This window comes from Eimeria acervulina, genomic scaffold (genome assembly GCF_000499425.1).
Source record: "Eimeria acervulina Houghton genomic scaffold, Eah_scaff88, whole genome shotgun sequence".
NCBI lineage: Eukaryota > Apicomplexa > Conoidasida > Eucoccidiorida > Eimeriidae > Eimeria > Eimeria acervulina.
In genome coordinates this window covers 15,300-31,242 of record NW_013549544.1, presented here as the reverse complement: position 1 = coordinate 31,242, position 15,943 = coordinate 15,300, and the positions used below count along the sequence as shown (strand labels likewise).

At 41.2% G+C, this 15,943-nt stretch overlaps 2 protein-coding genes across 2 annotated transcripts; one reads left to right on the top strand and one right to left on the bottom strand.

The window, feature by feature from the left end:
- Window positions 1-1,623: 1,623 nt before the first annotated feature.
- EAH_00014840 (hypothetical protein, conserved) lies at window positions 1,624-2,965 on the bottom strand (the record flags this gene model as incomplete). The annotated part of the gene is made up of 2 exons (XM_013394190.1): window positions 1,624-2,368; window positions 2,853-2,965. 2 exons carry the CDS (start codon window positions 2,963-2,965, stop codon window positions 1,624-1,626), a joined length of 858 nt encoding a protein of 285 aa, XP_013249644.1.
- Window positions 2,966-9,615: 6,650 nt separating this feature from the next.
- On the top strand, window positions 9,616-15,233 carry EAH_00014830 (Calcium-dependent protein kinase, related; the record flags this gene model as incomplete). The annotated part of the gene is made up of 10 exons (XM_013394189.1): window positions 9,616-9,625; window positions 9,974-10,239; window positions 10,753-11,015; window positions 11,291-11,447; window positions 12,073-12,278; window positions 13,046-13,211; window positions 13,512-13,617; window positions 14,125-14,243; window positions 14,770-14,847; window positions 15,171-15,233. 10 exons carry the CDS (start codon window positions 9,616-9,618, stop codon window positions 15,231-15,233), a joined length of 1,434 nt encoding a protein of 477 aa, XP_013249643.1.
- Between the last annotated feature and the right edge of the window lie 710 nt (window positions 15,234-15,943).

The following is a 15,943-nucleotide window of genomic DNA, read 5'->3' as shown; positions in this document are numbered from 1 at the left end:
AGACAGACTGCTAGAAACCTCCGGGGCCGGTTAACAGCTTTAATCCTGACAATTAAATTTGTTATATTTATTATCTTTAACGTTTATTTCAAGTGTAAATACTCTTTTAAATGCACCCCCCCCCCCAAAAAAAAGACGAGGAGCGGCTGCCCTCAGTGAAACTTGAACAGAGGCACTTGCATACAGTAGGAAACAAATCGTAAATTTGAAAGGAATTGAATTTAAGAGTAGTTTAAGCGGATTTTGGAGAAAAAGATGCCTATACACCTGAGTGCAACGCACTTGCTAAAATAAGAAGTACTCTCGGATTCTGCATGCAGTTGAGGTAATCTATGGGTGTGGTGCAAGGTGCGGAAGTTCTTATTCTTGTTTTTCATTTCTACAAGATAACCCCCCCTACTTTTCCAACAAAAATGCAGCAGAATAGGTTGTCTAAAGCTGTCTTACCGTGTTTTTCTGCAGCGTGCAGGTTGCAGCAAAGGATGCGTTCATACTAACAGATTTCTCTCAGTCTACAAATGCATCGAGGGGAAATTAAGGTCTTTCTATGAAAAGCTGTCTATATAGTTAATATATGAGTACCTATACACATGTATAGCAACAGCCTCCTCCTTCCAGACGCAGCATTTACTCTCCCTGTCTCCATATGTATATGCAATTGTATGCACATATATTAATCTACAAATATATATATATATAGAGAGAGAGAGAGAGAAAGGGGGTCGAAAGGTGCGTATAGAGTGCAACTAATTGGCCAGTTGAATTGGGGTGAGTTTATTCATGAATAAAATAGGTATATCTTCAAGAGGTTAAGCATAAACATGCTTAGCTTAGGGCTTAGGCCTCTACTAAAAGGGTGTAGGGTTTATAAAGAAGAGGGAGGCTTCCTACTGTATGATGCTAGGATATAGAATATATAAATATTTATTTATTTATTTATTATTTATTCATCTATTTATATGGCGCGGTGTACGTACACCTCGGATAGACAAAGAAAGCCCTAAATGCCAATGTGTTCGTGCAGCAGAAAGCCTCTAAATGAGGCGCTGCAGTGTATCGTTAGGTGCGCGTACACCTGAAACAAAGACAAGTTTTTTTTGGTGCATATACACCTGAAACCGGAAGCATCGTTCAACACGTAACCCAGCAGCTAACTATCCCTTGTTGCTGCAGATTGTCTCCTATGGGAGACCTGCTGCTGATGTGTCTCCTTTTGTCTGCATCCGTTCATCTCCTTCTCCCTGTCTCTCTCCTAATGTTTCTTTCTTCGCCTTTCGCGCTAAGGAACTTTTTTATGCTTCTCTCTCTGTTCATCAACCCCCGGTGATGTCTCCCCTAAGAAGGGACATAGACACGTTTGTTTCTTACTCGCTCACTCCTCTCTCTCTCTCTCTCTCTCTCTCTCTCTCTCTCTCTCTCTCTCTCTCTCTCTCTCTCTCTGTCTGTCTGTCTGTCTCTCTCTCTCTGTCTCTCTCTCTGTCTCTTTGTGTCTTTGTCTGCCCCCTCTTCTGCCTTTTTCTGTATCTGTCTGTCTTCTTCTGTCTCTGTTTGTTTCTTTGTCTCTATCTTTGTTGATATTTGTAGTTTGTTTGTTTTTTCTTGTTTTGTTTGCTGAAAGTTTATTCATTCATCATCATTAAAAAGATTTGTGTCTCCTTCACCCTCTTCTTCTGTCTCCTCTCCTTCATCGCGGTAGCGTTCAAGAAGGCCCCCGACAGCTGCACTTGTATCTGGTTGCTGCTGATTGTTTTGCTGCTGCTTTACTGCATCTATTTCTTTATCTTTGTCTTTGTTTATAAACTCCTCTGTGTCTCTGTCGTGCCCATCAGCAGCTGTCTCTATTTCTTCTTCTTTATCTTCAAAGCCGCTGTCTCTGTCTTTAATTCCACTCTTAAGACGCTTCTTAGGGGGTTTTGTCTCTTCTGCTGCTTCGCTCTCGCTGCTGCTGCTGCTGCTGCTGCTTTCTTTCTCGCTTTCAGTATCTGTCTCCTTTTGTCTCTTCAGCTGTCTCTCTGTCCCTCTAGAACTCTTTAACGCCTTTAATTCTTTTTCACGCTCTTGTTTATTTCTTGCTGCTGCTCTTTCACCTCCAGCAGAAGCAGCAGCAGCACCACCACCACCCCCAGCAGCAGGAGCAGCAGGAGCAGCAGCAGCAGGTGCAGCAGCAGGAGCAGCAGGAGCAGGAGAAGGTTGAAGGCCCCTCTCTAGTTTAGCTTTTGCTTCTTTTGCTGCTTCTGCATTTGCTGCAACGCATGCATCTATCCAGTCCCCATACACATCAATACCTTCATCTAATCGAGACACCGGGCGACTGTATGCAGCACCGCACACGCGACAGCTCAAAGAACCGACGCCTCGAACTCTGTCTCTGAACATATAACAAACAAAATAAACAAATAAATACAATTAAATAAACATATATATGTATAAATATAAATATATTGATGTATGTATTTATATATATAAACAAACTGTGGATTTAAGCAAAAAAAGAAAAGAAATAAATAAATGCATGCATACATACAAACTACCCGACTAATTCTGTCTCTAAACATATAACAAACAAAACAAATAAATATAAATATATATATATATATATGAATTGTGGTTTGAAACAGAAAAAGAGGAGAGAAAAACAATATACAGAGACAGAGACAAAGACAAAAAGAGACACAGAGAGAAGGAGACAGTTAAGGAGACAGCGCCCCACAACAGAGGAGCAGACAGGAGGAGACAAAGAACAGCCCCACAACCAAAACAAACCCTAAACCCTAAACCCTAAACCCTAAACCCTAGAGCAGGAAAGAGGAAAGGGTTGATCAGGAGATGCATTTGCACTGGGGTGTACGTACAGCTCAACTTTAACAGCCTTGGAGTGACTGCAGAAGGGACAGTCAAATTCTTTGTCTAATTTCGGTATTCTTTTGGGTTTAGGTTTCATAGAGGAGCTCTTTCTCTTCCCCATTTTCGGTGTACGTACACCTCAAATGCATGCAGCTGTTTGTCTGTTGCCGGCTAGGATTTGCTGCTGCTGCTGCTGTTGTTGTTGTTGTTGTTGTTGCTGCTGCTGCTGCTGCTGCTGTTTTGTTGGGGTCTTGTTGTTGTTCACGTTGCTGGTGGTGTTTCTTGTTGTGGGTAAGGCCTCGGCAGAAGAAAACAACCCTAAACCCTAAACCCTAAACCCTAAACCCTCAGCGTTCCCTTGTTAGCGTTCCCTGAGGATAAAGAATAAAGAAGCAAGAGCCGCTTGTAAACAGTGGTCGAGTGGAGCCGCCGCCAATAAATTCCCAAGACTCAAAACCCTAAACCCTAGACCCTAAACCCTAAACCCTAAACCCTCAGTCAGGACTATAAGCATTGTTTGTTTACTTTGGATCTAGGGTATTTTAGATGTTGCATTCGTTTGCATATTAATTAAATAAAACAAGAAAGGTGCGAAAAATACAAACAATAACAACAAATCCCCGAGCAAACAGCAGAAGAAGAAAAGAAAAGGGTAGAGGGTAAGGGCCCCCAAGGGGGGCCCCCTGGGGGCTGTTGCTTTCTTATCATCGAGTTATGTTTTGTTTGTTTTGTTTTGTTTTGTTTGTTTTGTTTGTTCATTTTTAAATTGTGTTAAACCCTTTCTAATAAATTTAACTCTTGCAAGAAGAAAGAAAGCCGCATCAAAAGAAAAAAAGGGTTTTGCGTTGTGCCGAGGGTTTACGTTTAGGGTTTAGGGTTTAGGGTTTGAACGTCTCCTCAAATCGTAGTTGAGGGTTTAGGGTTTAGGGTTTATTATTTACGATGTATGGCGGGTTACATGCCTCTATAGGCTCAGAGTTAAGGGTTTAGGGCTTACGGGTTGCAGCGCAACTAGATGAGGGTTTAGGGTTTAGGGTTTAGGGTTTGTTTTATCTTAGATTACTATGGCCTTCAGAGAAAGACACGGAATTAAAACAAACGTTGAGATGCATTTTAATGAATATACATTTTATTATTAATACACTGCTATAGTAAACGCACCATTTTCTGTGCTAAGTACAGTACATATGCAAATATATAATTGAATATATACTCAACTATATAATATGCATACAATAAATATATATATATATATATATTTGTTGAATATATATAATTATTGTATATATAGTTGAGTATATATTAAGTACGGTGTTTTATAGTTAGAAATATACATATATATATGTATATATATATGTATATTTATACTATGTTCTTTAAAATACTACTTGGTGGTTTAAATGCACCTTTTTGTGTTTCCTCTGCGCGTAGAAAACCCAAAAAAACCTCCTGCTGCACCCACTGTACTCTACTGAGACTCCTGTTTCTTATCCTAGGATTAAGTTGAGATGCAACAGAACAGCAATATTTGAAATAAGAGCTCCTGCAAGAGCATCAAAATGTCTCCCTCTAATGCGTAGCGGCAAGCAAGGGCCTCGGAATGATAAAAGAAGAGGCGGCCCAACACGAGTTGCAGCTCAGGCCAGCTCTGCATGACAGCCCCACACGAAAAGAAAGAGAAAAAAAAACCTCTTTGCTGCATGCATTACCCCTGTATACAAATTGTTAACACTTAGTCGTCCATAACTACCCAGTATTCGCGCAAGGAGAAGTACACGTACTAACTTCGTATTGACCTTCGTACATCTCCCCTAAGTAGTAAACTTCCTTGCTTGTGCTTTGTTGCCTAGAAAATAATGGCTGGACGGGGGTAGCAAACTCTTCACAAGGGCTATTGCTGAAAGGAAGCTGCTTCTGGCTTTTGTTCTGGAAGAGTACAATAAGAAAAGGAAACGAGGATGATCGCAGACAGTCGAAGTTGCACTAAACTGTGCTTGGCTGGTAGAACATCAGGACACTGCGTCAACAGCCACTTTGTTATTACACTCTGGATATAAAGTGCGAAATCGTACCGCATGGGCTGGTGAAACCTCCAAAGGACTTCTTCGATATCGTAATATTTTAAACCTATTCATCTAATTTACAAGGGGTGATACTGCTGCTATTTTTAAAATGCTGATGCTGTATTACCCCCAACCAGACGGTAGAATCACCCAGTAGGCGTGAAAGGGTTCTACGCCCTTTTCAAAGGAAACGTGAGCGAGTAGCAAACCAATATTTGCTGGCTTTTTAAGTAGTTGACTTGCAAACAGACTCTCACCCTAACTGCTGTACCACTGGCATGGGTTGCTACAGAGAGGAGCTTCTCGATATCTGGAAGAGCAAGTACGGGGAATGATCAGCGTCTGATGAGGCTTCTCTCGGCTTCTTCTGCAGTCCCTGTCCAAATAAATTTACTGTCCATCTTGCGTTAGTCCGTCTGAAGGGCGGCAATCCAGGCTAGTTGAGAAATAGAGCCGTACTACTGCGATGGGAGACGGAGTAATTTCTAAACGTCTAGTGGAGTGTACAGAAGTACTGGCCAAGCCCGAACGGTCTCTATAGTCGCCGGGCTTGGCCTGCTTTCATTTCTGATGCAGACGCACATTTGCCCAGTAAGCTCGTCGTTGCTTACGTGAGAAGCGAACACTTTTGTGCTACGTCGAATTACTGCTTCTTAGGTTTTAGCAGTTGCAGTGCATGCCTCAGATGCTGTCAATGCTAGTGCATATTCCATCTAGATATAAACGCCTCGTCCGTGTATTCAAACATCGTGACTAACCTTTCGGTTTAGTTGTTCAGGCGCATTCACAGGCACAAGTGCACATAGATCACCTCAAGTTGGCCTTTGTGGGTGTAGAAAGCAGTTTCGTGTCTCTCCTCTTGATGGATAGAGCTGCGCAAAAAGGCTTCAGCGACGTCGAACGATAGATATAGATTGCTGAATCCAGCAACCATTCAAGAAGTCCGTTGATCGGGGGCATGGGAAACCCTTTGCTTTCTGTTGAGGGGCTTCAAGTCGAGGCACTCGGGCCACCTCTCGCCCTTGGTCCTCACCATCACGGAATTGTCTCCAAACGCGCTAACTAGTAGTTGAGTTTTGCTTTTTTTCTAACAGTGTGCTCTCTTACTGTTTGGGACTACTGGTATGTTATAGCAAAGTTTGGGTTGCACCTAGAGTAGGTTCAATGCGGTGCACTGAGTGTACAGCGTGAGGCCTTCAAGGCCGTAGCTCCTTTTATTCAAAATAACTGAAAGTTATCCTGAAATAAGGCCCTGTTCTGCTCTCTTTGGGTCTGAGCTGAGTCATATTCCGCAAGAAGGCGGTAGTTGTAAAACCATCACAGGGAATGCGCATGCACTGCTCTGTCGTTTCCTGCAGCGCCTCTGCACTGCACAGGACTATCCCCATTCCTTTCTCCTTGGGGAGCCCTTTTTACTCCATCTACCGCTGAAAGTGAAACTCCCATTGGGAGCGCTGAGAAGCTTAGTCACCCACTGCTTCCCGGCAATGTAGCGTATCGTCTGGGGGCAGCATGTTGGCCCTCCGCTGAGTCATGCACGACATTCATATAACAACCTAGATACAAGAACCGTATCATGGAAATATAACTCATTCAGAGAATTATTATGAAGCTGAATAAGCACAGAATTGAGTGGGGGCGGATCTGCAGATGCAGCTGCCACCCCTTTTGGCCTCGCCATTCCTTGCACGTTGAGTGGGGGCCCGGGTGTACCCATGATCACGTTGTTTATTCCCCTAGAGACGACGCTGGAAGTGTTGCTTCTCCAGTTTCTCAGCTCCTTTCATGCGTTTGCAGTCTCTAGTGATGTGAGCTTTCTTTCAGCATTTAGCAAGAAGCAAATGCGCCCCTCGGAATGAAGCAAATTATCCGGCTGCCGTCTGTTTCCACTTCGTATCTTCTTCTGGGCGGCGCCTCCAGCATTCACCGCCCCAATATACAGCGTCCCTATGCCTGACTCATTTTAAAACCAGTTTTATTACTTTTCAACTCGTGCGTTGGAAGTGGCGTTTATTCTTTATTTGATGCGGGAGCACTCCTCTAGGAGAGGCCCACTGTTTAGCCCTTGATTTCCCTCTACGCGGCTCAGCCGGTGGGGGGCAATCCTTCTGTGAATCATTAATGCAGTTGTTCTGAGTCCGCTCTCCTGTGGGAAATTTGTCTACCCAAGGACTAATGCTGTTGGATGCAGCGCTCTATCGTCATCTGTTTCTTGACCCTCCTCAGTTTCGTCATTTTCTGCACCCTTGCCGAACACAAATATATATATATATATATATATATATATATACACCATAAAAAGAACAAAGAGACAAAACAGCCATGCAATAAAGCATACAGTGGTTACGAAAGGGCAACTCGAGGGAAACAAGGAGTTATTCTACGTCGCTGCGCGTGCCCTAGCAACATAGCCGGCAAAGGCTGGATTATGTTTACTATGTTTTCTGGATTCAATTACATTTATAAACAATTCCCGCTGAAGAGGAAACAAATACTGCGTTTCTTTTTACGCAACGAGTCGCCGAGCTGTCGACCGCTTCGTCAGATGACAGCAGATCCTGACCCCCCCGAACGTGAGCGGAGGAAAGGGCTGAGCCTTGGATATAGATTTCCGAGCAAAATCGAATGTGCTTTTTAATTATTATACTTTTTCAAAAGTGCCCTCGCTAACTCTCCCTTCTATGCATCAGCAACTGTCCAGTGCTACCACGCATCACAAAGCCCTCCGTCCTATATGAGGAACATCACGAGCTGCAAAACAGTTGAAAATAAACTTCAGAAAAGACTTCCTAAGAAGCACCGGATGGCCCCTCTGCCTGTCCCCAGGAGAACCGCGAACGGTGAGGCTGTTGCGATAGGAGGCCCGACGTATGTCGCAAAGCACCGTGCTGTAATTAGTGCTGCTAGACAGCCCCGCATGCAGACTCACCTAAGCCCCATATGCTGCATGCGCTAACCCTATGTGCAACTGCTAAACACTTAATCGACCCTCAGTAGGCAGCCTGCACGCAAGTGCAAGTGCATGCATAATCTAGGGAAACAGAATGTCGATAGATCTGCACAGAGCACAACACCCCAAACCCAGCCATAGTAGAAGAAGATATTGCGTTGTTTGGGAAGAAAATCAAACAACGCAATTTATCCTTCTTCTAGGGAGTTTGTGTGTAGCTGTTGTTGGCGTAAGGCGTTCTTTATCCCTGTGAAACTATGAAGAAAGAGGGGCACTAAACACGAAAAAACTTTCAAATGCAGGACAACCAGCAACTGCATGCAGGAGAAACAAACTATAATCCTTCTTTAAAAGGAATTAGGATAGATAAACTGAGAAGCAATGAGGCAAAAGCGAGAGGTAATGTGCGGCGGTGGTTGCTTATGGGGTCTGGTGTTGGGTGGGTCTGAGGGCAGCGGCAGAAAAGCAATAAGAGAAGCAAAAATTCATTCTTTTAGGGAAGTTTCCGGATAAAAGAGCGAAAAAATTTATAACGGATATTTTTTTATTGCTTGAAGATGATGAAAGAATAAGAAAACAAAGAGAGCGGCACCCAACCAGCTGCTGCAGCTGCGGCGGCTGGGGCCCCAGTATAAGCGGCTGTTGGGTTTGTTTTTTTGTTTTACTTTGTTTTTATTTTATGAAATGCCTTTATATAGCTAGAAATAAAATGATTTAAAGGGTAAAACTTATACTCAAGTGCCGATATATTTGTTGTGAACCTGAGCGTATTCGCTGCTACTGCCGCTGCACGCAGCTGTTTGTATACAGCAACTTCTTAATTGGCTCTGCAAGACTTTGTGTGCTATTGCTTCTCTCTTTGCTTACTATCTCTCAAGTGTTTGTTTTCTTGTTTATTTTATTTTCTTATTATTCAAAAGAATCGTCGGAGGGACCTGGGGCGCAGAGCAGAAGGCTCAGCAGCCAGCTCGCTGCTGTGTACGTACGTCTACATTCGTAACGGAAACAAAGGAGTTTTCTTTCTTTTCTTCTTCTTTCTCTTCCGTATCTTCTTTTACCTTTCTTTTCGCTTCTTTCTTACCTCTCTCGAGCCTACAACAAGGCTTATGAACAGCTGCAGGTGCGGCCTCCATAGAGCCTCCAGCTGTTGTTGTTGCTGCTGCTGCTGCAGCCCACCAGCACCGCCCCCCAGGAAGCGTAAGGGAAATTGCTGCATTTTATCTTCTTCTTTCGCTTTCTTCTGCGGTCTTAGTTCTTTTAATTGCTGCCGACGCTGTGACAAGCAGCGAGAGATTATTTAGCTGCTTGTGGTGTCCAGAGCGCGGTACTCTGTGTAGCAGCAGCAGCCTTTATTGTATCTTGCTGTTTTAAATTTTCTTGTATATTTAAAAAAAGATATTTCTTCTTTGAAGCCCTTACTCAGCACGCAGCTTCGCTGGGCGTCATTCTTCTCTTTCCCAGCGAGCTGCAGCTGACTTCTTTGTATTTCTTTTCTTGTTGCTGTTCTTTGCTGCACTTTATAGTGCTGCAGCTTGAGGCTGTAGATCCACCAGGCAAGCAAAGAAGCAACTAGCAAACAACAATCATTAGAGGAAATAAACAAAGGAGATAATGGGGTGTATTCCGTCAAAGAAAGGCCCTGCGCCTCCTGCTTCGGCAGAAGATAGTAAAAAACACTCTGATGATAGAACACAGGCTCAGAGCTCAAGCGGCGCTGATGCGAAAGCAGCAGAAAAGACACAGAAGGATACAATGACTATGACGCCTGGTACGAGACCGGCTTAGGGTTTAGGGTTTAGGGTTTAGGGCTTGTTGCGCGAGGGTTTCCGGTTGTGCTCTTCGTTCTTTTCAAGGACTGCTCGGTAGTTATTAAGCATTTAGGGTTTAGGGTTTAGGGTTTAGGGTTTACGGGTGAATTGGGTCAGTGGGTAGAGAGAGGCGATATTACTTTTCTTTCCCTTGCGTGCAAACCGCCAACAGTACACAACTTGTATAATATATCTCAGGTGTATACATAACAGTAAAATAATACAACTGTATCTATAATATATTTATATATGTAAGTACAAGATAATAAATGCATGCAACTAGTATTTTTTTCCTTTGCTTATTGCAGGCATGTACATCGTGCAGCAGCGCGGACATCTGAGCGATCGATATCAACGCGTAAAGAAGTTGGGTAGCGGTGCGTACGGCGAAGTGTTATTATGCAAAGACAAACAGACAGGAGCAGAAAGAGCAATTAAAATTATTAAGAAATCTTCCGTCTCTGCCCCCAACAGCGGCGCTCTCTTAGAAGAAGTTGCAGTACTTAAACAGCTCGACCACCCGAATATCATGAAGTTGTACGAGTTCTTTGAAGATAAAAGAAACTACTATTTGGTAATTCATTTGCATGCTTTTTCTTCGCTTGTTCCTTTCTTTGTTGCTTGATTTCTTTCTTTGTCTTGCCTCTATGCTTGTTTTGTTTGGCTTATTGGGTGCGGGCATGCGGCTGAGGAGCAGCTTAGCAGTGCTAACTACGAAAAATGTTTTCATGAAGATTAAAACGCGTATTTAGTGGAGTATTTCGTTTATTAGGTATTTATTCTTCTTGCTTTATTTGCATTACTAATGAGTAAAAGAAAAAAACTTACCCGGGTCTGAAGATACAACGCAGTGGATTGCAACGTCTGCGCGATCTTAGCCTTTTTTACGCTTTTCTAGTCAAATCTTTTGAATCATTAAAATTATTATTCAAAATCCATTGCTTACATGCCCTTTTATCGGAAGATTCCCTTAGGTTTCCCTCCTTATTTCTCTTTTTCCTGCTCGTCGTTTCAGGTGTACGTACACCTCAGTTGCGCTGCACGGACCGCAATCATCACTTTGATTCTTGTATTTGTATTTGCGCAGGTTATGGAAGTTTATGGAGGCGGCGAACTGTTTGACGAAATTATATCTCGACAGAAGTTCTCGGAAGTAGATGCAGCAGTAATCATGAAGCAAGTGTTGAGCGGTGTAGTGTATCTGCATAAGCACAGCATTGTTCATCGCGATTTGAAACCTGAAAACCTTCTTCTCGAGTCTAAGGCCAGAGATGCATTGATTAAAATTGTCGATTTCGGTCTCTCTGCCCACTATGAAGCTGGAGGGAAAATGAGGGAAAGACTCGGCACGTAAGAAAGAAGCACTTTGAACTTATCTTCATTAGTCTTTCTTATTCGCTTTCTTTTACTCCAGTACTTCAGTGCAGCAGCACAAGCACAATCGATACAGAGAGAAATACAATAATACACGCATTCACTATACACAAGATAGGGAGAAATATATATATATATATATTATATATATGACAGGAGAGGCGATTGATTATGTCACAATTAAGATGTTGGAGTGCTTTCGCTAGTCCTATGTTTTTTTCTCCTTTTGAAATTCTTTTTGTTTGTTTCAGTGCATATTATATCGCTCCAGAAGTTCTGAGGAAGAAGTACGACGAAAAGTGCGACGTTTGGTCTTGTGGTGTTATTTTGTATATTCTTCTCTGTGGGTATCCGCCATTTGGAGGTCAAACAGATCAGGAGATATTAAAGCGTGTTGAGAGAGGGAAGGTGAGTTTTTTTGTTTGTTTCTTTTGTTTACTTCGTTGTAGAGAAGCTTTACTTAGTTTGTTTTCTTTCTTCGCGCCGTTTGATTTCGTTTATGATGATTTTTGTTGATTTGTTGGTAAGCAGGCAAAAACACAACTTTGTTGTGTTTTTGCCTGCTTCTTTCTTTTATTTTTTCCTGTTGTATTGTCTACAGTCTTTTGTCTAGGTTAGCATCTGTGCTGCTCTTGTTGGTGCTGTTCATTATTTGTTGTTGCTGCTGGGTTTGTTGTTGTTTATTGATGCTTCCGCTGCTGTTTGCTCTTGCTTCTATTCACTGCTGTTGAAATTGAGGGTGCTTGCTGCAGCCTTTGCTGTTGCTGCTTTTGCTGCTGCTTTTGCTGCTGCTGCTGCTTCTGGTGGCGTTGCTGCTTTATTTGCTGTTGCCTCTGGTGCTGTTGTAGTTGCTTTTGCTCTTGCATTTGTTGCTTTTGCATATGTAGTATTTGCCTATATATATAGTGCATGTGAAGATACATGCAAATAAATAAACAAATGTACATAAAAGTGCATTCATATGAATTTATAATAAATAAAAAATGTATATATATATATGTATGTTTGTTTTGTTGTGCATTACTATGTTTAGTTTTCGTTTGAAATGCCTGACTGGGGCCACGTATCGGAAGAAGCAAAGGATTTAGTGCGGCGTATGCTTACCTACGACCCGACTAAAAGAATATCTGCAGATGAATGTTTGCATCATCCGTGGATTGTCAAATTTTCTGCTGAAAAGGACACTGATATGCCCAAGCATGCACTCACTGGAGCCCTAGGAAACATGAAGAAATTCCAGTGAGTATATATATATATATATATGTATGTATATGTATGTATATCTATGTATATATATATGTATACATATATGTATATATATGTATATATACTTGTTTATTTATTTATTTGTTTTGTTATCTAGTTAGTTAGTTTTATTTGTTTATGCTGATTTATTTATGTATTTATATGTCTATATACATCTATATATATATATATAATGTATGCGTACACGCGTTGATGTTCATTCTTATTATTCTTATTCGTATTATTGTTATTATTGCAGTTATTATTATTATTATTTTATTACTGTTTTATTATTATTTTAGCATTATTTTTAGTGTTGCTGTTCTTTTTTATAGGGGGATGGCTGAAGGTTTGCGTTTTTGTTGTATGCAATAATTGCTGTTATTACTTTTTCATTCATTTTTATATTCATATTCATTATTATTATATTGCCGCTATTATACAATTATTATTATTATTATTATTATTATTATTATTATTATTATTGTTATTGTTTTGTTGTTATGAGTTATTATAAAGATTACAAGTCAAGTGCTCGCGAGTATGAGTGTGGTTATGATGTTGAATTTCAAGATGAGCGTTTATAGTAATTCTCTTTATTTATACAGCATACATATATATATATATATAGAAATGCTATGTATATATATGTATCGAATTATCACATGCATATATAGAATTACTGTATATATATAGTACGTAATAAGAGGATTCAATACATTATTCTTTTTCTTTCTTTTTTTTGCGTTTTGTTTGTTTAGAGCAACTCAGAAGCTGGCCCAAGCAGCAATGTTGTTTATGGGGTCGAAGCTAACGACAGTAGAGGAGACGAAAGAGCTGACGACTATCTTCAGAGCTCTTGATAAGAACGGTGATGGACAGCTTGATAGAAAAGAATTAATTGAAGGGTATAGAAAGCTCCTCGAGGTAAACAACAACAAAAAAACAAACATATATAAGGAATGCATGCGTGATAGAATCTTATTTCACATATTTACCTATTTATTTAATATATATAGTTATTCAAGTATACACATACAATATACATATATACATGCATATATTATATTGTATAATATTATATTATATAATATTATTCAATATTATATTATTTAATACACATACAATATACATATATACATGCATATATTATATTGTATAATATTATATTATATATATATATTATTAAATTGAATTTAATTAAGTATTATTTGTTGTGCATTACAGTGGAAGGGAGAGTCTGGAGAAGTGGATGAAGCGACGATTGAAGCGGAGGTCGATCAAATCCTCGCAACTGTCGACTTTGATAAAAATGGATATATTGAATACTCAGGTTAGTCAGCCTTTATATTCATTTAACTCTTTCTAAGGTTAATTTATTTATTTAACTCTTTTTGGCTGTATTCATTTGACTCTCTTTGGCTATATTCATTTAACTCTTTTGAGGTTAATTTATTCATTTAACTCTCTTGGGGCTTATTCATTTAACTCTCTTAGGGCTTATGCATTTAACTCTTTTAGGCTTTGTTTATTCAGTATACTCTCTTAGGGTTTATTCATTCATTAGGGTTTTGTAGGGTTTATTTATTCATGAAACTTCTGTAGGGTTTATTCATGAGGGTTTAGTAAGGTTTATTCATGAGGGTTTAGTAGGGTTTATAGGGGTTTATTACGGTTTAGGGTGGGGTTGAGGGTTTAGTTAGGGTTTGGAGGCTAGGGTTTAGGGTTTCGGGTTTTGGGGATACTGTTTGGGGTCTAGGGTTTAGCGCTTAGTGTTTATTACGGTTTAGGGTTTAGGGTTTAGGGTTTAAATGCATGCGTTTTGCTTGCTGCTGTTCAGAATTCGTCACGGTTTGCATGGATAAGCAGCTGCTGCTCTCCCGCGAGCGGCTGCTGCAGGCATTTCAACAGTTTGATAGCGACGGCTCAGGGAAGATCACCAATGACGAATTAGCAAAGGTGGGTTTAGGGTTTAGGGTTTAAAATAGGGTTTATTGCTTAGGGTTTAGGGCTTAGTATTTAGGGTTCGCTGTCTCACTAGCTCTACTTGCACGACTTATCCGTGTGTTGGTAAACAGGAATAAGAGAAATAAATAATTAATAATTAATAAATAATAAAATATTAAATAGGTATAATAATATTGCACACCGGCGTAGCCGTGCGTCTTGCGTTGAGGCTGCATGCGTTTTGCATGCATGGCTCTGCATGCACTTTTGGGGCTTTGTGCTTTGCATGTCATCTTGGGGCTTTTTGTCTTGCATGCAGCCCCACACACCTGTCGGGCTGCATGCACCACGCATGCAGCCCGACAGGTGTGTGGGGCTGCATGCATTGTGCATGCGTTGTGCATGCATTTTGCATGCGTTTTCGATGTGTTTTGCATGCGTTTTCGACGTGTTTTGCATGTATTCTGCATGCATTTTGCATGCATTTTGCGTGCATTTTTGATGTTGCATGCGTTTAAAATATGTGGGGCTGTTGCAGCTTTTCGGAATAACGGCCATTGACGATAAGGCTTGGCACGAGGTGCTCGCAGAGTGCGACAAAAACAACGATGGAGAGGTCCGGCGTCTACACCTCAAACCCTAAACCCTAAACCCTAATAAACCCTTAAAATCCAACCTTCCTAGGATGCAAGAGGCATGCAGCAGTAAACAGCATTCTGAAGCCGCGCGTTGTGTGTGTTATTAACCTAGAATAATGAGTTTATAGCAGAGGCACTTATTTATTATTTACTTTTCATCTGCTGCTGCTATGCAAATGCATGCATGCACTGTTTGCTTGGCATTTTAAAATTCTTTTTGGGTGTATGTACGTACACCTCACAGGGAGTGGCTGTCTCTGCATTAAATGCCTTTCTTCGTTTTTTCGTTTGTTTTTCTCAGGTTGACTTTGACGAGTTTGTAGAAATGATGCAAAAAATATGCGACGTGAAAGTGCGGAACTAAACGACAAGAGCAGACAGCTAACTTGTGGATATATGTATATATATATATATCATATATTAGATATATTATATACATACTATGCCTTACATTATATATATAAACAATATATTATATATATTGTATACATAATATATATATAATATATATGTATGCATGTATGTATGTATATATCTTGTATATATGTCTGTCTTGTCAATCTATCACCAAGTGGATGCATGCGTAGATCTCTGCTTGAGCTGAGTTTGTGCGCATGGTCTGTGTGCAATAACCGGCATCTCTCTCTGCATGTCGGTAGATGGGGGCCCCCTCTGAACCCTCAAGGGGGCCCCCTGAACCCCTTTGGGGGCCCCCCTGACCCTTTAGCGGGGGGCCCCCAAGGGAGCTTGGGGGCCCCCTGCATGGGGGTGTAGGTAGAACCCTCTAAGGGGGCCCCTCTTAGGTCTGGCGGGGGCCCTGAGGCCCCTAAAGGCGTCTCAGGGGCCCTTCAAGTTAGCTGTGAGGGGCCCCCTTCAAGGTAGATGTTGAGGGTCCCCTCAAAGAAGATATAGGGGGCCTTTGTTTAAGAGCAGGCAAGCAGCAGCAGCAGCAGCTGCTGCTGCTTGGAGGGTGTTTTGTGTTATAAACAAATTACTTGGCTGTTACTCTCGTTGTTCGCGGTGAGCCTTTGCTTCCTCTTGACAGGTGTACGCATTCCGTGCATGCGTGCAGCC